Source organism: Tripterygium wilfordii, chromosome 15 (genome assembly GCF_013401445.1).
Source record: "Tripterygium wilfordii isolate XIE 37 chromosome 15, ASM1340144v1, whole genome shotgun sequence".
Lineage (NCBI taxonomy): Eukaryota > Viridiplantae > Streptophyta > Magnoliopsida > Celastrales > Celastraceae > Tripterygium > Tripterygium wilfordii.
In genome coordinates this window covers 5622421-5643277 of record NC_052246.1, presented here as the reverse complement: position 1 = coordinate 5643277, position 20857 = coordinate 5622421, and the positions used below count along the sequence as shown (strand labels likewise).

The following is a 20857-nucleotide window of genomic DNA, read 5'->3' as shown; positions in this document are numbered from 1 at the left end:
TATATGGTGGGAACCTCTTCAAGATAGGGTCTTTTGGATCCATCTCGTCGGAGTACTAAATCCCCAGACCCGTGCATTGTGTACTCTTACAATTTTCTTACATGAGAACCGACAGGGGCGATACTAGGGGGCTACACTAGGCTATAGCCTCCCTAAATTTTTAAAAAATATATATATAGTATTACTACTTGTGTACATATACATATACATATGTGTGTGTGTTTGTATACATATTTTTATGTGTAAATATACTTTTGTGTGTATTCCTTAATAAGTGTATATATATTTGTATATTTAACTATAATGCTTGAAAAGTTATCCTTTTACTTATTACCTAATCGTAATGAACAACACATAACAACAATAGTAACTTTGAAATGACCCATTCTATTATTGTTAGTATTAAATAACAATATATAATACTTATGTGTTCTAATTGTATATTTATATATTCTTTCATCTTACATGGTCTTTATTTAGTGTCCATCAATTTTAATATGTATTTATGTTAACCTTTTGGGATTATTTTATGAAACCAAACATTAAGATGAATGTTCATCGATAATATCATTTAAATAAGTTGTATTGTTGTAAAATAACTCTAAAAAAAATTTAGGGGCGTTCCCCCAAACTGCTGCCAAACTTTTTCAAACCCAAGGGGCCTCGCTGACATTTTTACTAGGGGTGTGTCACAAAATGTTAGACTAGAGATTTTGAACCTATGTAGGACTCATGAGTTTCATAAGATGTTAGAAAACCATGCAACTCGGTGAACCCCTTGGGATTACGTATATATTGTGGTTAATTATGCATGGATGCGCAATCATGCAATGTAGTCATCGACCATAGGTAAGAATTTAGAATACAACCGATCGATACACTAGTGATCAGTACATATTTATGCACCCTTAGTCCTATAATAATGTGATGTAATATTAAAATTTAATTAAAAAAATAATCTAAGGAACAACAATTTTTTTTGTTAGCATCATGGTTTCGAGTGTTTTTTTTACATTAAATTTAAAAAATAGGTTCATTATCATGACATGATGATTAGGTTGATCTTGAAGAAAACAAAGTATATGGTACTTGTAAATAATTGATATATTTTTGTTTTCTAAATGAATTGAGTCTTATATTAGCTTCAACCATTGACACCTGTTAAGGTACAGAGCAATTAAAATTGTAGACAATGCATTGATATAGCCAAAACTATATTAAAATTATGACACAATAATTCACATCTTTACATACATACATATATATATATATATAGATATATAGATATATATATATATCTCCGTAATCTATGGCGGCATTCACATGTCAACAGTAATAAATTAATGCAATTATAAGTTCCCAGTCTCTTTTGATCCTTCCATCTGGACTCCTCTTTAATATTTTGAGACTGAATTAATTTAAAGATTATCGCCACAGCAACATAATTAACTAAATTTATTAATGATATGTCATTATTATTATTGTAACTACCAGCCCAATAGAAAGCTATAACTTGTCTTGTCTCGTATGTCATGCTATAATTAGTTATATATATTAATGTTCTTTGCTGTCTTATTTTCTTGGCTCAGAATGCATGGATGACCTCATATACACCACAGTGGACCACCAATATTTCATATGTTAATAGAATGTTTTGGCACCGATTTTTTCTTCTAAGATCATTTCTATTGGTGCGTAGACTCAGAAAATACTTTCTTGTTTGAGAGATATTAGGACATTATGTATATACTATTCCATTGGGTTAATATCAATCCGATGTGGATATTAGTCTTGAGAGGTTAAACAATAGATTACTACTAGATCAAGAAACCCTTTTTCAACTTCTCTATCATATTACTAAAGCTTAATTAGATCCACTAGAGGAGAAAAATGAAAGAGGCGAGAGAAGTTTTGGCCCAAATCATTTGAGGTATTTGTGGAGTATTTGGCTCATACCTGTCATGGTGTAGCTTTCCGGACAGTAGGTGATCTTTGGGAGACAAAGAGCAATCTGTCCGGACAGCTCAAGGAGCCGTCTGGATGAATATTGAAATTATGCACTTCGGGACACCTGCTTTAAATAGAATTTTAGGCCTTATTCGTTAGCAACTAGTTAAGAGCTTCCTTTAGAGAGAGAAACGGAGAGAGAACACTTCCAAAGGAGAAACACTTGAGAAAGAATGAGATGATCCAAGAGAGAGACGAAAGAGCGGCTCTTGAGGTTCCTATTGTCTTGTGGGTAGGTGGATTTCTTGTCTTTGTTATTTTCTCCATTGGTTTTCTTGTTGAGAGAGTTTGTAGGAACAAGATAACACCTAAAGTGGGATTGTTCTACTTGTATTGGGTAGTCTCTCGATTAGTAAACTTCTCCATAGTGAAATTGGTTCTCTACTGCATGTGGACGTAGGTCTTTGTGTGCCGAATCATATATATCACTTGTTTTTGTCTCTTCACAGCTTTGATTTTGTTATTGTTTGATTCTTTGCATTGCTAATTAGTTCAATCGATTGGTTTGGTGCTATTATCTGTGGGTATTTATGATTTTAGCAGCATAGTACTATCGTCACTTTGGACTTAAAACTCGTATGGTTTTTTCCTTTCTAAAAGGCAACTCAAGGATTATTATGTGGGCCATGTATATAAACCACATTGTTTGGCCTTCACTAAGCAATATGAGACTTTAATACTCTCATGCAATTGTAGGCCCGGTTATTCAATGCTCAACAAGTGGATTGTACATGTTAGAGTCCCATTGGTACCCCTCACCTTATGGATGGTAGTCTATTCATAAGAACATTCGAAAGGCCCAACAGATGACCCAAATGGATGGATGGATGGATGTCTTTTTAGGATCGAGTATATGCTCTGATATCATGTTATATATTTTGAAGAAATATATGAGAAGTAGAAAAAGGAAGTGAGAAAAGTTTTATCCCAAACCACTTGAAATACTATCCTCACTTTTGGGTGAAGTACTATCCTCACTTTATGGCACATAATAGTTTGACCTTCACTAAACAATATGGCACTTTAAGAGTCCCAGATAACCATGGGCTTTTTACGCCTCCGATGGGTTCTCTAGGTAAGTTTCGTAGATAAATCAGCCCGTTAGCAAAAACCCATTGACTCAAGTTTCTTTAAAGCTTTATGACATGCTTGTGTCACAGAAGTTGTTGGTAACCTCTTGGTTTAAATTTTTTGGGCTGTAATGCTACTCTTACATTTTTTGGATTTTGAAGTGACAGACCTAGCAGTAATTAATGTTCAATTTATGTTTTGGGATAATCGTTGGAGTCAAATTTTTTTTTTCTTTTTTTTTCTGAGTACTGTAGTTACAGACTTGGAAGTTCCTTAACGTGTGTTCGATTATTTACTTGTTAGAGATTATTGCATATTTCTTTCAATTTTTAGATGAGGTTTTATGTATTGCTAGTGATATGTCATGATCTATGGGCTGCTTGCATCTTTTGCTTACGAGAAGCCTCCTTGATTTGATTCTAGTTCCGCTGGTTAAGCGTTAAGACAGTAAACGAAGACAATAATTCGTGACATAGGTTAGGTCCAACAATGATATAATACAACTTGTGTTGTTAAACGTATACTTTATCAACAAACACATAATTTATATGTGTATATATGAAGATATGCAATCAATGTATCATCAATCGAGACCTTTGACAATCCTGCAAAATCACACTATAAGTAGAACGTGAAATTTGGACACTAGTGTGGTGTCAGCTAGGGAAGCCCCAACAATCAACTCAATTGGTGGTAGGGATAATATGTAGTGAGAAGTGAAATGCTTTTAGAGAGAGGGAGAGCAAAATAACTCATGTAGTTGATAGAGTTAATGAGGCTGGGGACTCATGTATTTATAGTGATGTGGGTCATGTGACTGACGCATGATACTTGAGCTGTCATACCTTGGGCTTGGATTGGGCCTTAGACCTTAGAAGGAGCTTCCTGGCAACTTGTGTTTTGAGCCTTAGTAAAGTAGACGGGCCTGTTAGACTTGGCTCTCATGTGCCTTATGGGCATGGTTCAAGACTCTCATAGGTTTTTGTTGAGTTTGACTAAGACTCTCGTGGGTCTAATTGTCGATTTATTTGTGTCTTGGGTCTATCGGACTCGACAAAAACTCTCGTGGATCTAGCAATATTTTCGATCGAATGTTGGATCATGAGCTTATTCAACTAAGACTCTCGTGTGTTTAATATTTGTCGATTGAAACTCTCATGAGCCTTATAGTGTAGATTCGTACGAATGCAGTTTTTAGCCCATATAATATTTTTCAATATTCAAACCATTCAATTTATTACTTCCTTTCATAAGAAATTTTAGCTAACATTTTCAGATATTACCTCCTTTCATAATATTTTTAAAAAGTAGACTGAAGGACCAATTACATAGTTTTTTCAAACTTCAAGGGAGATAATTTGCTATTTTTATATAGTTATGGGGAATTAATGAAATTAAACCAAAGTTCAAGGGCTCCAGTTACATATTTCGTTTTGCGAGACAGTAAAGATAGTTATCCTATAAAGGACAACGTCTCCAATGGAGGATGAAAAATCCAACTCCAACTAGAGACTGACAGAGCTCATGCGGAGCATGCAGAGGATAACAAAAGATGCAAACCCTTCTTCAACCATGTAAGTTCTTCTCTCTCCTCAACTCTTCTGAACAACCGTGTTTTGATTTTGTTGTTGTCCACAACTCGATTCGTATTAGAGCTCCTCAAAGCAACCCCAATTCACCACTTCAAAAAATCCAAACTTTCGGCGCATTTTCTCGCAATACCCTAGTTGTCTCAAACAATTTTCCGGTTTGGGGAAGTACCCAAATTGTCTCTTGCTCTCAAAAGCATGTTGTAGATAGTGTTTGGAATTCCCAATTGCCCGGAAAGGCTGATGAACCTAGAATTGATGAGAATGAGGAGCTTGAATTGCTGAACAAGCCGTCTCCATTAAAAAATGGTTCATCTTCAGTAGTTGATAATGAATCCAAAAAACTTGATGAGGAGGAGGCGCTGGCACCTTTTATGAAGTTCTTCAAGCCTAGAGATTCTTCTTCACCAGAAGCCGAAGAAGACAATGGTGAATTAGGTGTTATGGAGCAGAAAAGTGAGGTAAAAACTGATGATGAGGAAGCTAAGAAGATTAATGTTGAGTATTATGACCCAAAAAAGGGTGACTTAGTGGTGGGTGTGGTTGTGTCTGGGAATGAGAATAAGCTTGATGTGAATGTTGGGGCAGATTTATTGGGTACAATGTTGACAAAGGAGGTTCTTCCTTTATATGAAAAAGAGATGGAATACTTGTTATGTGACTTAAGCAAGAATGGTAAGGAGTTTATGGTTGGAGGGAAGACGGGAATTGTAAGGAATGATGATGCACTGAACGGGGAACCAGGCCTTGGGAGGCCTGTAGTGGAGACTGGAACTATTCTGTTTGCGGAGGTCCTGGGGAGAACATTGAGTGGGAGACCGCTGCTATCCTCTAGATGGCTCTTCCGAAGGATTGCTTGGCATCGAGTGAGGCAGGTTTTTTTCTCACTTATTTCATTTACTTTTTTATGGAATGAATCCAAGAGCTTGCTCCATAAATCTTCTTTGTAAATTCTATTGGAATGCATTTTTTTCAATGGTTTGATGATCTATGAGGCACTTGAACATTTAATTTATCACAAAAGATAAAAGATAATGCAAGATATGTTATCTGCTTGATGAGACCATAATACTAATGTCTTACTACATTTTAGTTTCCAGCTATCAATTTCCATGATGTCGTGTACCTTCTGGTACTGTCTCTAGACAATTGCAAGATCCAATTATATTTACGTAATTTTACCATCTCGAGAGCAGATAAGGCAACTCAATGAACCCATTGAGGTTAAGATTATGGAATGGAATACGGGGGGCCTTCTCACGAGGATAGAGGTTTGTGTTTAATTTTCCTATTGTCTAATTCCTTTATTTAAGCTTTCTCTGTGCCACATTTAGTCAGATTTTTCATGTTTGATTTTTCAGGGATTGAGAGCTTTCCTTCCAAAAGCTGAGTTGGTCAATAGGGTGAACAACTTTACTGAATTGAAACAAAATGTAAGCTGAAATTTGATGGGATTCTCATTGTGTACTTCTGCTAGTTTAATTAGATGTTCTTTGATTCCTTCAGAAACATATAGTTGCAAAGTATTATGCAAAAATTGGAACAACCTAATGCCATAATTTTACGTGAAAGTATAAAATGCCTCCTGATCTGCTGGAAAAACCAATGGTATTAATGGACTGACTTGTATGTAACATATTGCTGTTACAACCTGTGGTTCTTGAAGAAGCTGATGAGAGGCAACCATTTTAAATTAACTTTCGGAGCATGATTTCTTGTAATTTTACATGTAGATACAGTTTCATGGAAGATTATCTTGAGTTCCTTGAGTTCCATGGAGATGCAAAACTCTTTAGCCTCCTGCATATTGTATCATTCAGGACTTTTTTGGAATAGTTGCAAAATGAAAGCATTTCTAGATATGATGATAAAATCCAGCCATTTGGTTCATCTACCTACCCTCAAATTTTTGCCCCTGTGCCAGGCTGACATGCTGCATAGTTGATTCCCTTATGATGCTGGTTAAGAGTTTAACTGCTTGTTCTAATATCTCCCATAAATTGGCTTACTGCTGCTGTGTGGATTGCATTATTCTCATGTTTGCTGGTTTCTTGGTGATGTAGATTGGCCGTCGAATATTTGTCCGGATCACTCGAATAAATGAGGATACTAATGACTTAATACTGAGCGAGAGGGAAGCATGGGTTAGTTTTCATGACCCATTCTGTGTTACTTCGGTACTTCCTTCTAGGAAAGAAAGCTGAATGACTTTGGGTTGTTGCAGGAAAAGTTGCACCTTAAGGAGGGAACTCTTCTGGAAGGAACTGTCAAGAAAATTTTCCCATATGGAGCCCAAATAAGGATAGGTGAAACTAATAGAAGGTACAGTACAAAGTTGGGCTTGCAAAATTTTTTTCCTGCTACAATGCTAAATGCATTTCAACTTATTTAATTTTGCTTGTTCTTTGGTGAGAAACAAAGAAAGTGGACCAAATTTAGAAAAGGAAAGAAAGGCCAAAAAATAAGGAAGTTTTCTGCCAATGCATGCCAAACATAATCATAAATTGGCCAAAAAGAAAATTGTAATCTTGAATTATATTTATAGATTGAAACTAGTTCCTCAAAATATTATGAATTGTTTGGAACTACTCAACATTTGGATAGTGATTTGGAATACTACATATTAGAATATGGAACATTAAGGAATCTGTATATAATTTCTGCTAAAATTTCTGTGTTCAACTGTGGTTATGCGAACTCATCTTTTATGTGTCTTACTGAAGTTTGAAAATATGTGTGTTATCTTTGTTTTTGAAGTTATATTATTCTTTGTCATAGCAAAGTGCTATCCTAATTTTAAGAAATCCTTTTCAGTGGGTTGCTGCACGTCTCCAACATCACTCGTGCCCAGGTCAATTCAGTTGATGAGCTACTTAAAGTGGATGAGAAGCTGAAGGTTCTGGTTGTGAACTCGATGTTTCCTGATAAAATCTCTCTCAGGTACTTAAGGATGAATCATTTCGTTTTTGAAGTTTTTGTTGAATGTTCTATCTTTTTGTGCTACTATCCGTGAGCTACTTATAAAACCCATTTTCACGCAAAAGTTTAACTTCTTGGAGTCCTTAGTTACAGTAGTTATTAGAAGTTCTGTTTAAATTTATGAAAAATGCAATTGAGCCTAAGTTTCAAAATAAATACTGTTGCCTCTTATGCTGGAACTGTGGCTTAACTTTCTCAGGATGACAATAGAAACTCACAAAGCTAATCTTGCGTGTTAAAGAGTTGTTTCATGTTTGTAATGGATTTACTGATTAAGAATCCTGCAACCTGCATTACTATTTTGGGTTCATTTTGATTTACTTTCTCTTCATCACAAGTTTTGTTAAGATTTTGCTTCTCTTATATCTTAAGATCATTATAAATTTTGCAACCACTGCACAAAGATAGTGCTCTTTATTTGCAGAACTTTATCTATCGAGGAGGGGCACATGACAGCGACTTTTTGGTCGCAGTTAAAACTTTTTTGAACATGCATTTTCAAATCTTAATCTTGTTTTTTCATATTGTATAAAGTCTCAAAAATTTAATCGTTGATTACTGACAACGGATGACTGTTGTTAATTATTTTGCTTCTCTGGTTTGCAGTATTGCTCACCTCGAAAGTGAGCCTGGCCTATTTATATCTAACAAAGAGGTGCGCATTTTTTATCCAACTTAGAACTTTTGCATAATTAGCGGGAGTATTGTCTGAATCTTCATTTAAGTTCTAAACTTGGACCGTAATTGAGAGATAATGTATGTGCTTTATGTCATTAGAAAGTATTTGCCGAGGCAGAAGAGATGGCGAAGAGATACAGGCAGAAGCTACCTAACGTTCTGCCAACTCATACGTTAGAGACACCTTCGACTAGTGGTCTACCTTTTGACAACGAAGCGAGTATGTATGCAAATTGGAAGTGGTTCAGATTTGAAAGAGAGAATGAAGTGCAATGAGCCTTGAAGAAGTTGACAATTTTGAAATTAAAGGAGAGCTGTCCTTCCTACCCGGTGCATCATCAGTCTCTGTATGCTCCACAGAATGGAGAATTGTAGAATGACTTTAAGGTCATTGTTTCACAGAGTGAATTAAAAACCGTTTTGACCTATATTTCATTCTGGTTGACAAAGAATCCATGGTACAGCTGATGGTCACAGCTTTCAACTGATGACTTCCACTGTAAAAATGTGTTATACGTACAAATCAGATGTTTTTTCATTTGTAGTTGACAGTTGAGTCTTGCAAGCGAGATATTAGGTTAACTTGCATATACTGTGGTTGGCGGTGGTTGGCGAATGAGCATCCTCATGGTCAGTGTAATCCTTCTCTGTAGTTATTACAATTCACTGGTAAAATGCATCTAATGGGATGATTGGTAGTAAAGAATAATGGTTTAAGGATGATCTGTTATCACGAAATTCATCCGCCGACAATTGAAATAACTACTGATGCATTCAAGTAACAATTTTAGTTAACATACTTGGTAAATGTTAACTGGTAAGGTTGTTTTAATCAAGAAGAAAATTTCAAAAAAACATCCTGCATACATATCATCCAGTCATATGGAATTTCAGAATCATAAAATTTTAGACTAGAAAGTAAAATACAATTGGCATAATCAAAATCCTCCAGTTTCAAGAGCATATCATCACTTATTATTTATTAATTAAGAACCCGCAGCCACCTACCTCCATCAATAACATATAATCTCTCGTACTGGAGTAAAATGCCCTAGAGAAACAACAAGAATTAGAGAAACCTGATCAATCATCCAACTGCTTAATCTCAGCCTTTAATTGCTCAATCTTGAGCCCCATGGATCGCTGCAATGCCGCCTTGTCACCCTCAGGAAGCTTGCCCAGAAGCCCCTCAAACATGTCGACGACTTCCTTCGCCGCAGCGCGTGCGCATTCTGCTTCTTCGTCGAAATAGACGGTCTCTTTGGACTCCATAGCCATCTCAATCTCCTCTCTGGCCTCCGCAAACTTGAGGTTTATCATGTCCACTTCCCTGTCAACATCCACCTCCGACGCTGAGTGAGTAGAGTATCTTCTCGAGTGAGTCGGGAACTGTAATTGCAATTCGGGATCAGTTCGGTATGGGAGATAGAGGAATTGTGAAGTCGGTGAGTGAAGAAACGAGGGCTTCCCATATGGGACCAAGTCAGTTACTCGACGAGCTAGAACCGCGCGTCTCGAGATCAATTTGTAGGATCGTCGATACATTCTCGCTCTCTTCGCACAAGAAAGATGAAACCAGACCCTCAATTTCCCAGAAAAGATTCGCACAAGAATTGCGGAGCCCCAATTCACTCTTTTTTGAGACTCTTTGAGTAATAAAGATCAAAGAAGTTAGCCCATTTATTGGGCCTACGACCCATAAAAGTAATTGGGCCTCGTTTAATCCAAAAAACTAAAAAGCCACTGAAGCCTTAAGCCCATAGAAAGCAAGTGATAGAAAAGAAAATGAGAATGCTAGAGACTCTCAAAATTTGACCTCCAAAAGTTCCTAAATCCATGTGGCATTAAAATAGCCATTGATTAAAAAAACACATATAAGACCCACTTCACATCCAACACTCCACATTAAATGGGGGTCTTTTTTTGGGGATCTCAAGCATTATCCAAAAGAAAAAGACACGGACATGCACATGCTGTGTTTGTTGTGATAGCTATATTGATTCTCTGTTGTACATGTATATTTCCATAGGTATTTGAGACTCCGCAATCCCCTAAAGTCTACAATCCATATCTAATAATGGAGAAAAAATATACAAATTTGAAAAATAGAAAAACAATAATGTGGTGTGAAACACATCAATCAATTGTAGACTTTATAATTTTAAACGAATTGTGGAGCCCAAAATTCTACTGTACTCTAGACCTTTAATTTTACTTCTTGTTCTATCAAAGAGAAGTAGATATCATCTTTGATGATTTATATAATGGGTATTCAAACATAATTGCATATATTTCTTGTTACTTTCTTTCTCTTTATAATTTGTTCTATTTTCATTGATAACTTTTGCAGATGTGGCCAATGTTAGAACTACACAGGCACACAGCTCATGTAGAGATTCTCTCCATATATGAAAGGCTGGTCTCCTCTTAACTGTTAAGATGAGTAGAGCTAGAGCTGCATGTGACATTGTGACTAATAAAGAAAAACTCAAACTTTTTGTTTGAGCCAAATTCTTTCCTTGATGAAATTGTGGCTGCGTTGAATAATTTTTGGTGGAAGAACAGAGGTGATAAAGGGACCTATTGGACAAAATGGCAATCTATGTGTAAGCCGAAAAAAATTCCCAACTGTTTGTTTTGGCAGCGGAGGAGAACCAGGAGGTAACAAGATTGGATTGGATTTCGGGTTTGTTCTTTAGACGGCCCAGCCCACAAAAAATTCGCTCCTGTTATGCGGCCCAGCCCACAAAAGAGAAGTTCTTTTGGCGGTTAAATCCCTAATAAAAATTTGGTCTCGAACTTTTTGGCTCCAAAATTTCAAAATTTGCTTAAAAACATTTCTTTCACTAGCAGGGCAAGAAATTCAAAATCAAAAGCCACAATGCCGTCCAATTTCATCGCCGTCCAGTGCTGCCAGTGTTCCACAATGCAGGCACTTGGTCGAAACTAACACTTACTTGTTTGAATCAAAGCAACGATGGAGTTGATTTTGTGTTTCTGTGTGTGTATTTGTGCAGGTGAAGCAGCAGAAGAAGAGCAGCAACAAGTGGAATTGCGTGGTGTGCAACCAGAAACAATCGGTGCGCAAGGTGTTCGCTCAGAGTCCAATGGCCAAGGACATCCGCCACTTCGTTTAGTCCTTCAATATTTCACGCAAACTCGCCGATGATGCACCACAAGCAGAACCAGAGCAAATCCCTGACACGACGCCGCATCTGGAATTGGAGAAGAGACGCACCGATTGGAGCGAGTACCTGGACCCCCTACCTCCACCGGATAGCCCTAATGAAGAACAACAAATCGGTAACTGATTGATCTGAAACAAACAACGTCGCCGTCATCTGATCAGGAATTATGGAATTGAGATTCTTGTACTTGTTTGGTTGGATAGATATTGTGACGGAGTTGCCGAGAGAGGTGTTTAAGAGACCCAAATTGACAGCTACTGATGGAGGGAGAGGTGATGATGATGGCAGACTTTACAAGCCATTTTTCTGTAAGAGGAATAACAACTCCCAAGGTCAGTATTTCTATGCTTTACTTGGACAAAGAACTTCATTAATGGCACTACTGCATTATGATGTGAAGTTGGATTTTGGATTTTTCAGGGAAGGAGCCAACAATGGCCAAGGGTGCTTCAAACTCAAAATGGAGCAAATACATGAACAATAATGACATTACAGCAGGTGATAGTGAGAGCCAACTTGATGCCAAGAGTGCAGATGTTGTCTTGGAGTACTTGGATAACCTACCAAACCATGAAAGAGTAGAAGATGCCATCCACCCAGATTTTCTTTGAAGCTCTTGGTAGTATTTCTGCTTGAAATTTGAGACTCTACTATATATCAATAGATGCTTATTGGGTCTCAAATGTTGAACTCAAAACTCCTTTACCTTCACCATGATCAAGATTTTTTTACAAGTTTTCTTCTGCAGAGGAATATTTTAGCTGAACGAAAATCGGAGAGTACAATACTTTTGAGTTGCCATGGGGCATTGCTTGGATAACATTTTTTGGGAGTTAAGGGCAAGTGGACTTATTATTATTAAGCTATTAACCAATTTTTGATGATTTTATGGAGTACAGGGACAGTAACTATCTTCAAGCCCTGGTTTATTGTCTTTCAAGGTTTTACTCATTTGGGTCATATTTTTACTGAGCTTGAACCAGTTGTTTTGAACATCTGATGCAGTCAAGACTTGAAAAGTCAAGGTTTTGCTCATTTGGGTCGTATTCTTACCGAGCTTGAACCAATTGCTTTGAACATCTGATGCAGCCAAGACTTGAAGAGTTCAAGGTTTTTCTCATTTGGATCATATTTTTACTGAGCTTGAACTAGTTGCTTTGAACATCTGATGCAGTCAAGACTTGAAGAGTACTTCCAAGTTTTTAAATGTTATGTCGTTAGGGCTACCTCTCATGTTGTTGAATTGATACATAATATAACAGGAAGTTTTATTTGCTTCTCACCACGGCATGGATTCAGTTAAATGCCAAAATTGGATAGCATTTGTAGTCTTCTTGACCTCACCAACAAAGTTTTATTTGCTTCTCACCCCCATGTGTGTATGCATTGCAGTATTCAAACATTGATAAAATGGCTATATGCATGAGGCAATGCAAAGTACTTTCCTTTGCTTTTAACTTCTAGGATAACTAAATAAGGTGAAAGAAGCATCCAGCAGCAGTTTCAAATATAGTAAAATAAAAGTGAGATTCTAATATAACCTCATTACAATCTCTTCACAAACAATGATCTACATATGAAATACGTGAGATAAATATGCTACATTATTAACAGTCTAGAACAGCACAATTACAATCGATATGGCAGGTGAATTACTCTAAACAATGGCGTGGAATACCTCCTCAAGAAACTACACAAAGGATGAACTGCCAAATGAGTTCCTGTGAGAAGCCTAGGATTGAAAGCCTGAAAACCAAAACAAATTTAATCCATCTTCCCAAGTACGGGTCAACCATGTCCGGAAAAGCATTAAGGTGTTAAGCTGTGAGCGACGGATAATACACAAGACATAAATATCATGATGCACTAATCTTTCTTTATCCTTGCCTCATAACCCCCTTCAGGTCGCTTCACAAGATTGTAGGGCATGTGTGTCCCGAGAAGTCTGTCCCATATGGAGAAGAATGGCTGAGAATAGTTATACTTTGTCCCTTGTAGTTGATGATGGATGTCATGGTAAGCAGTGTTGTTCTTGAAGAATAAGTGGAAGATGTTGCCAGGCAACCAAAGTCCACAGTGATCATCAACAGTTTTAACCACTGCAAAGCAGAAGAAAATAACCGCTGTTCTTGCAGTCATTCCTGAGACTAGAAAAGAGAGGGCCCCACCAAGTGTGTCAAGCAAGAGACCCTCAAGTGGGTGATTGTAGAGGGCGCCGATTGCATAAGGTACCACCAGCCGATGATGCTGCGAGTGGATATGGCGATAAAGGAATGTGTTCTGATGCATATAGCGGTGCACAAAGTACTGCCATGTGTCCATGACAAGCATTGCAAGAATGATCTGCACAATTTGGAAGGGAATGGATGGCTGGAATGTGACCCCTGAAACATCTGCTGTCGAGGTCAACTGTAGCAGAAACACCAAGATAAGGCACAGAAAGTCAGGATACTAATTACACAGCAAACTCAAAAGATACAATTACTATATGCACAGAAATTAGCTATCGATTTAAGTTCTTGCTTAGAGTAGTGATTGGCAGGTGGAAGGGTTCAGAACCAAATTTACAAATATGTTTAAGGCATCTAATCCACTGATCTTTTCTCTGCAGTTTGTGCAAAGAAGACAACCACTTCCATGGCTAACGCCACTTTGAAGCATATCAGGTGTTGCACCCAGGCAAAACTGGTTTGCTTGAACATTTTAGTATCTACATAATGATGCCAAAGACTACTGCATTGATGCTGAAAGAAATATATCAGACATGCATCATAAAAGAGCACACAAGCCCAATAGCGCAACTGTGCGAGCCAAGAGGGAAAAGTACAAGCAACAAAAAAAAAAGGCAAGAGTCACACGTTTCATTTACTTTTTCACCCCTAGAAAAATTAATTTCAATTCACTCATGAGCATTAGATGCATGGGCTACTTGTTTTATTTTTAAATTATAACGAAGCAGAACAGAACTTTTTCAGTTCTAATGTTAAAGGGATGGAAAATCATTCAAAGAAAGCATTTGTGGAGGAAGAAACTTTCCAGTAGTTTTATGAAAAAACATTGACCCAGATGCCTAGTTCAGAAAACAAGAGTTAATTGTTAGTCTTGAACCTTTATTTTCTAATTTTAGGAGTGTTTGGGAGTGTAGAATGATGCAAAACCATCACAAGATGAGAACAACTATAAAGAACCAAAATGCCATGATGATTTATGATAATTATCACCAGGTAACAAGAAACAGGCAGTAGGCCATTAGCGGAGATACGAATGCTGCGATAATGAAGGAGGTAGATACACAGATGGGAGGGAAGTTATGAACCTCTACTTCATTTATTTTTTATCACTATAATATTTTTTTGAAGGGTGGATCCTTTCCAAGGTTGGGCCTCAATGGATCCACCTTATAAACCACAGATACTAGCAACCACCTGCCAGCCACTAATATAAATTTAATAAAAAAAACTCTCTATTTAATTTAGTATAGCATGAAGTAAAATGATTAGAAACGTCTATCTCATCCATTTTGAGACCAATGGGAAAGAGGCCCATGTAACCTTTAAGAGTCAAAGTCCCGGGTAAGATAATGTCAGGAGACATAAAGATTAATCCTGCTTATATATTTTTTTGAATGGTAAAAGTTTATAAAAGCACCAAGGGTCCTGCTTATACTGTTAGTTTTAAATTCCAAGAACCCAGTGCTCGATAAAAATAAAAATAAAGGTTAAAAGACTATGTGAAGGAGAATAGGCAATTGAGGGTTTGCTAGGTCCAACTATGTAGAAGGGTCGAGAAACCAGAATTTGTATTTAGACAACAGAGTGATCCCGTCCTACTGATCTACCAACTGGTTATCAACCAAACCACGCCATTATTAGGTATAAATATCCAGAATCATGCCAAACATAATGAACTCCTTAGGCATAAGAGAACAAATAAACTAATTTGCGATTGATTGGCAGCATTGTGCTTTCTACCATAACTTATATCCTAGCTCATACTAACAATGTAACCTACGATTTAACTTCCAAGGAATTGCAAAGATACAATGTAAGATCACGTATTCAAATTTAACCCAAGTCTAGCTCCATTCCATGAGTTTCTTCAATAATGAATAAGATAAGAATAGTAGCATACCATGGGTTACTATGTATTCTTGCACTTGCACACACATTTCTATATGTACAAAAGAAACAAGTTCCATAGAAACTGAACACAGAATATCCTATTGTCTATATGAGGGTAAAAGCATATATAATGCGCCAAACAGCATAGTTGCGACAAGGAATTAAAAGTGGCAAAGAGGCATAGTTGTCATGATCCACTAAGAATCAGCCCTATGACAATACTCTTTTTTCTATGAAAAAGATAATAGTTGCAGTAGATATCATCATCTACTTCTTTCAAGAGGATAATTGATGCAGGGCAGCAGGAGACAATTTGACAGTTTCTCTATTTACTAGCAATTCTAATCCTTTTGTGATTAGAAGTTATGCTTTGGTAGTTGTAAGGAAATTCTAGTCTAATAAAGATCGTATGAGCTTTCTCGATTCATACTACGGTAAAATTTGGCTTTGTAAGCCTGTAAAAAAGGCAAGGTTGGTCTTGTTATTGACAGAACTCAGATTTAAAAGAAGTATATCTTTGAGAGTTTTTCTCACATTCAAGTTGATTATAGTGTCACCGCAATATCATGTTTATGTAGGTATATTAACATGTCAACCCAACTCCAACTCCTAGATAATATGTAAATGTATCTTAAGCCATATGTGAAATGACATCTGCATCATGAAAATTGAGTTTGACACTCCTCACCATAACACCATGAATCACAGAAAATAATAACAAATCAAATAAAAAGGAACACAAGCAATTGTTGTGGGTTCAACAACTAACCAAGAAAAGAACATGAGCAACTGTGGCCTGAACAAGCTGTTGAAGCAAAACACCCTTAACCACCATGGCAAGCGGCACCAAATTTTTCTCCTCCTCCTCTTTTCTGGTATGTAAGCGGTACCTATCCAAAGGCGGCAGCAACTGATAAAATCCGGCATATAACCAGTACACCACAATTGGGGCAAAAGTACCCATAGCTTCGTCGCTCACATATCCTTCCCAAAAAACCATCTTTAATCCAAAGTAGAAGATCAAATAACTCAAATTAGCTCAAAATTAGAGGAGGGATTTCATCGAGCAACTGAATTTTCAACCTGAAAAGGGAAAAAAATCGAAAAATCAGGAATCAGACGCAAAAACCTAATCTGGGGGATGCTTCTAACGATAAAATTTTCCACTTTTTCACAGAAAAGACAATATTGGATGCTGAAATTGAACAAACAAATCAAAAGGAACGAGGTTCGTTGACTTACAGGATCACGAAGCCATGAAGAGGAGAATGTGATTCTCCAGATCTGCTCCTACCTCCTATTCCGGTCAATTATATCTGATCGATGGGAGGGAGAACAAGAGGCGTTGAACACGAACACATTTACAGATTGTTCATTACTGATTATATCCTCTTATACTAATCTATTCCTTTGAGAGGTTGATCTTTCGTGGCCGCCAGGGGAATTTCTGCGGATACCCACAGAATCCAACGGTCATCAATATCGTCAGTGGGCCAAACTGATCTTAATCCTCTATTTAAACAAAAATTTCAAAGTCAAATTTTCTTTTAATTTAATTTTTTAATAAATTAAAAATATTTTGAATTTGCTTTTCCTTTTAATTTGTAGCCCGCTCACTCATATCCATGTTCTCCCTGAATAGGCAAACAGAAAGAAAATAAAATATATGTTCTCGTTTAAAAATAAATAAATAAATATCTATGTTATTCTTTAACTAGGTCATAAAAAAGTGATGGGTGGAATACAGATAAATTTCATAAAAATTGTTGTTTTATGTCTGTGGAAGTGGGAATTATGTTAATCGGGGGAGTGTTTTTTATTTTTGTTTTTAAGAGATGGATGAGATGGGAGAGGGGGATTCGAACCCTGATTATGAAGGTAATGCATATTATTTTTAGCACTCTAATTAGTGGTTCGGATATAATTGACGAGTGTTAAAAAAAAGGTGGTATATGACTTTAACTATCAAAATAAAATTTTAAGTTCAAAAATTTTCGCTCTAAAAAAAGTACTACATAAAGTGTTAAAATAATATTTATAGTGGCGGGCACTAAATTTAGTATTCTTGGAAGAGAATGCGAGGGGTGTGTTGTAAATGACGGAAAAATTATTAAGACTAAGATGTATGATTGAATTTTATTTTAAATATGTTTGGTAAAAAAAAAATTTAATACCTCTCATTAGAGTCAATGAATTTAAAAAATGTTAATACCATTTTTATCTAAGTTTACATCAAATTAATATTGTTAACCGTAAAATATCCTTGATTTAACCTTTTTAATAAACAAAAATGTTATCTTTTACCTACAAACTCGGACTTCCGAAGGTCAGTATGATTTTCTTACTTCTTAAATTGTTTATCTACTTTAGCACCCCCATTTGTGCTCGCGTTAATAGTATAGTTTGACAAATAAATGTTCATCCTGAAGCAGAATCATATGAAAAAAGAAAGCAAAGAGACTTGCTACAACTCCAAGAGTAGCCATAAATATGTGAAAATGAGACCTTGGAGTCGGTAGCAAACCAAGTTCAACTGACTCCTTCCAATGATACCGAAACATTACTCCACAGACGAGAGTCTTGGTATCAACACAGAGAATAATCGAAAATAGAAATCGAAAGAACACGACACCAAGATTTACAAGGTTTGACCAATTATGCCTACGTCCTTGGAGTTATAGAGAGTTTTCACTATTTCAGAGAAAAAATACAAGCATCTTACGGTTGTAGGGTTACAATCACAATTATATATCCTAACCCTACTTAATCAGCTGGGCTGAAAATTACAATAAAGTCCCCAAAAAATTACGCTCAATAGTTGCTCAACCTTAACTGCTCAACAGCCGTTCAACAGACGCTCAAATGTAGACAGGTCTAGAACGGGCAGCAGCTAGCGCTCGACAGATGCTAAACAAGCGTTCAACAGATGCTCGACAAAATTAACAACAATCTTTGTCAGATCATCAAGTTGGGTCACCGCGCACAAAAACAGGCTCCATACTTATATCCCAATAGAGAGTTCCAACAATTTTTCCGGCCATTGTAATTAGAAGAAGGAAGAAAAACCTTGCCCATATCATCCAATTGCCACCTTCGAATTTTTTGGAAATCAGCATGATATCGGATATCCCACCCAAAAGAAGAAAATTGGATAGAAAAGTGTGGTCAACAAGTAGTAGTTGATTTTGCCCACCGCCCATTTGGACACTCTTCCCTCACTTGGCAATAAAATCCCCGCCGTGAATACGCTCAGTGCACAGGAAACACCATTAACAACCATACAAAATGGGCTTACTTTGACTACCATGTTTAGAAACAGTAACAATATGAAATGTGAAGGAAGAATTACAAACGTCACCACTAAAGCCATACACTTCATAATCAAAAACGTTTTCTTTTTCAATACTAGTTATATAAACATAATCCAGTAAGTTAAATCGCAAAAGAAAATTGAAATCCACAAAATTCACTTTGAGTGCTTGTCACAGTCATGTATATGTGAATAAAGGGAAAGGCTATCAAAATATATTCCATACTGGGCTTACTTTTTTGTGAACTTAATACTGGAATTTTACCTAATTTCTCAATCAGAGAAACATAAATCAATCGATAAAAATGCAAATAACATAAGAGAAATCGATAATGAGTAATAAAAGATAAAAATCAAAACCAGGAGCATAATAAACCAGGATTCTAAAGATTACTTCTTTCTTCATGTCATATACTCATAAACATGTAACACAAGTAATCATGCCAAAGTTCATCAAATTCACATAGATAACAACAGAAATCAAGCTTGAAAAAAAAGAGACTAATAAAGAGAAAACAACCAATGGTGCTACCATATCTAGTATGTCATATGCCTAATACCTGCACATAGGAGATAAAACACTATGAGGGATGTTCTGTTATAAGTTGATAGATTATCAATGGTGAATATTGAGCTTATCGGATCAATTGGTGGATAGTTGCTGAAATGAATATATAGGAAGAGAAAGAGTATTAGAAGTTCTATTAAAGTCTAAAGAGCGTGAGATTGGCCTCCTCGAATTGCTAGATTGTTTGATTTCCTTTCGTAATTCACATTCCCCTACAGAATTTTCAGCTTCAATTCAATGATCTTTACATCCCAAATCCTAGTCCACATACACATAAACACAATATTACCCCTCAAAAGCCAAACGAAAGCAAAATCCAACAAAAATACATGCTCCCCTTCACTAGTTTCTGAAGAGAAAAGGAAATCCTTACAGAGAGAAAAAAAATCATAAAAAAAGTTAATCATGACCATTCTCCATCAAAACAAGACATGCACAAAGCAATCATCCAAATTACAATAAACGGTACAAGACTTCACAAACTACGAACATCCAGAAGCTCGAGAAATTAAAAAGGAGAATCATAAAGTAGAGGTACCTGAATCTTGGCTTTGACGTTGTAAACGGTGTCAGAGCTTTCGACCTCGAGAGTGATTGTCTTCCCCATCAGGGTTTTCATGAAAATCTGCATCTTCGTCGCCTGAGTTTCCTTCTAATTAGTCTCGCAGACACAGGGAGCACGACTGCAGGAGAGCTCCTCTTCAGAACTGCTACGCTACTCGGGAGAGACACTACTAGTCTATTTATTTATATTATTCTCTTTGTTATTGTTTTTATACTTTTTTGTTATTTATTATTAAAATAAAAATATATTTCAAAATATATCTTAATAGTAAGATTCCAATAATAATTGTCGCTCAAGAAAAATATTTAGAGATAAATGTCAAATTACGCAGACATCGCACAATTTTGCCGAACATACCAAATGAGTCTAAATAAGAATTTTGGGGAAAGACAATTTTTGGTCACACAAATATCTGACTAGGTTTAACTCAATCATCCATTTTTCAAATGTTTTAATTTGGGTACCCAAATTTTTAAACTGTTCCAAATTAGTCACAAGACATATTTCGCCCAATTCAGGCAGTCAATCATCCGACGTGACACTTTGACCTGACAATAAAAATTAAAATCATGTAATATTTTCTGCCGTGCACAAATAGTGCTAATGTGGCGGAAAACTAGACGGGCAAAAAGTACCCAAAAAATCATTCCCGCAAAAAAATTAAACTAACCCTAAATTCATAAAAACCTAAAATCACTCTGCCACTACAAATATTGTAAACTAGTGCTCTCAACATCACACCTTCTCAAGTTCGACAAAGACGCAAGATTTGTGGAACGAT

The 20857-nt window shown here is 36.4% G+C and overlaps 3 protein-coding genes and 1 pseudogene across 3 annotated transcripts; 2 read left to right on the top strand and 2 right to left on the bottom strand.

The window, feature by feature from the left end:
* Positions 1-4549: 4549 nt before the first annotated feature.
* Positions 4550-8906, top strand: LOC120016105 (protein PIGMENT DEFECTIVE 338, chloroplastic-like). Its single transcript, XM_038868711.1, has 8 exons — positions 4550-5542; positions 5864-5938; positions 6029-6100; positions 6731-6811; positions 6892-6989; positions 7482-7607; positions 8253-8301; positions 8424-8906. Exons 1-8 carry the CDS (start codon positions 4631-4633, stop codon positions 8598-8600), a joined length of 1590 nt encoding a protein of 529 aa, XP_038724639.1. The 5' UTR covers positions 4550-4630; the 3' UTR covers positions 8601-8906.
* Positions 8907-9407: 501 nt separating this feature from the next.
* LOC119979788 lies at positions 9408-9869 on the bottom strand. The gene has a single exon (XM_038822422.1). It carries the CDS (start codon positions 9867-9869, stop codon positions 9408-9410), a length of 462 nt encoding a protein of 153 aa, XP_038678350.1.
* Positions 9870-11205: 1336 nt separating this feature from the next.
* LOC120017035 lies at positions 11206-12849 on the top strand (annotated as a pseudogene).
* Positions 12850-12986: 137 nt separating this feature from the next.
* LOC120017034 (very-long-chain aldehyde decarbonylase GL1-9-like) lies at positions 12987-17054 on the bottom strand. The gene is made up of 3 exons (XM_038870075.1): positions 16876-17054; positions 16403-16716; positions 12987-13921 (listed from the first exon to the last, which is right to left on the bottom strand). The coding sequence occupies exons 2-3, from the start codon at positions 16631-16633 to the stop codon at positions 13379-13381; spliced, it is 774 nt and encodes a 257-aa protein (XP_038726003.1). The 5' UTR covers positions 16634-16716; positions 16876-17054; the 3' UTR covers positions 12987-13378.
* Between the last annotated feature and the right edge of the window lie 3803 nt (positions 17055-20857).

Coding starts and splice junctions, on each gene's coding strand:
- LOC120016105 (XM_038868711.1), top strand. CDS start 4,631: ATGCAAACCCTTCTTCAACCATGTAAGTTCTTCTCTCTCCTCAACTCT. Junction 7,608..8,252: donor CCTGATAAAATCTCTCTCAG/GTACTTAAGGAT, acceptor TCTGGTTTGCAG/TATTGCTCACCTCGAAAGTG. Junction 8,302..8,423: donor TATTTATATCTAACAAAGAG/GTGCGCATTTTT, acceptor TTATGTCATTAG/AAAGTATTTGCCGAGGCAGA.
- LOC119979788 (XM_038822422.1), bottom strand. CDS start 9,869: ATGTATCGACGATCCTACAAATTGATCTCGAGACGCGCGGTTCTAGCT.
- LOC120017034 (XM_038870075.1), bottom strand. CDS start 16,633: ATGGTTTTTTGGGAAGGATATGTGAGCGACGAAGCTATGGGTACTTTT. Junction 13,922..16,402: donor TTGCTCATGTTCTTTTCTTG/GTTAGTTGTTGA, acceptor TTTCTGCTACAG/TTGACCTCGACAGCAGATGT.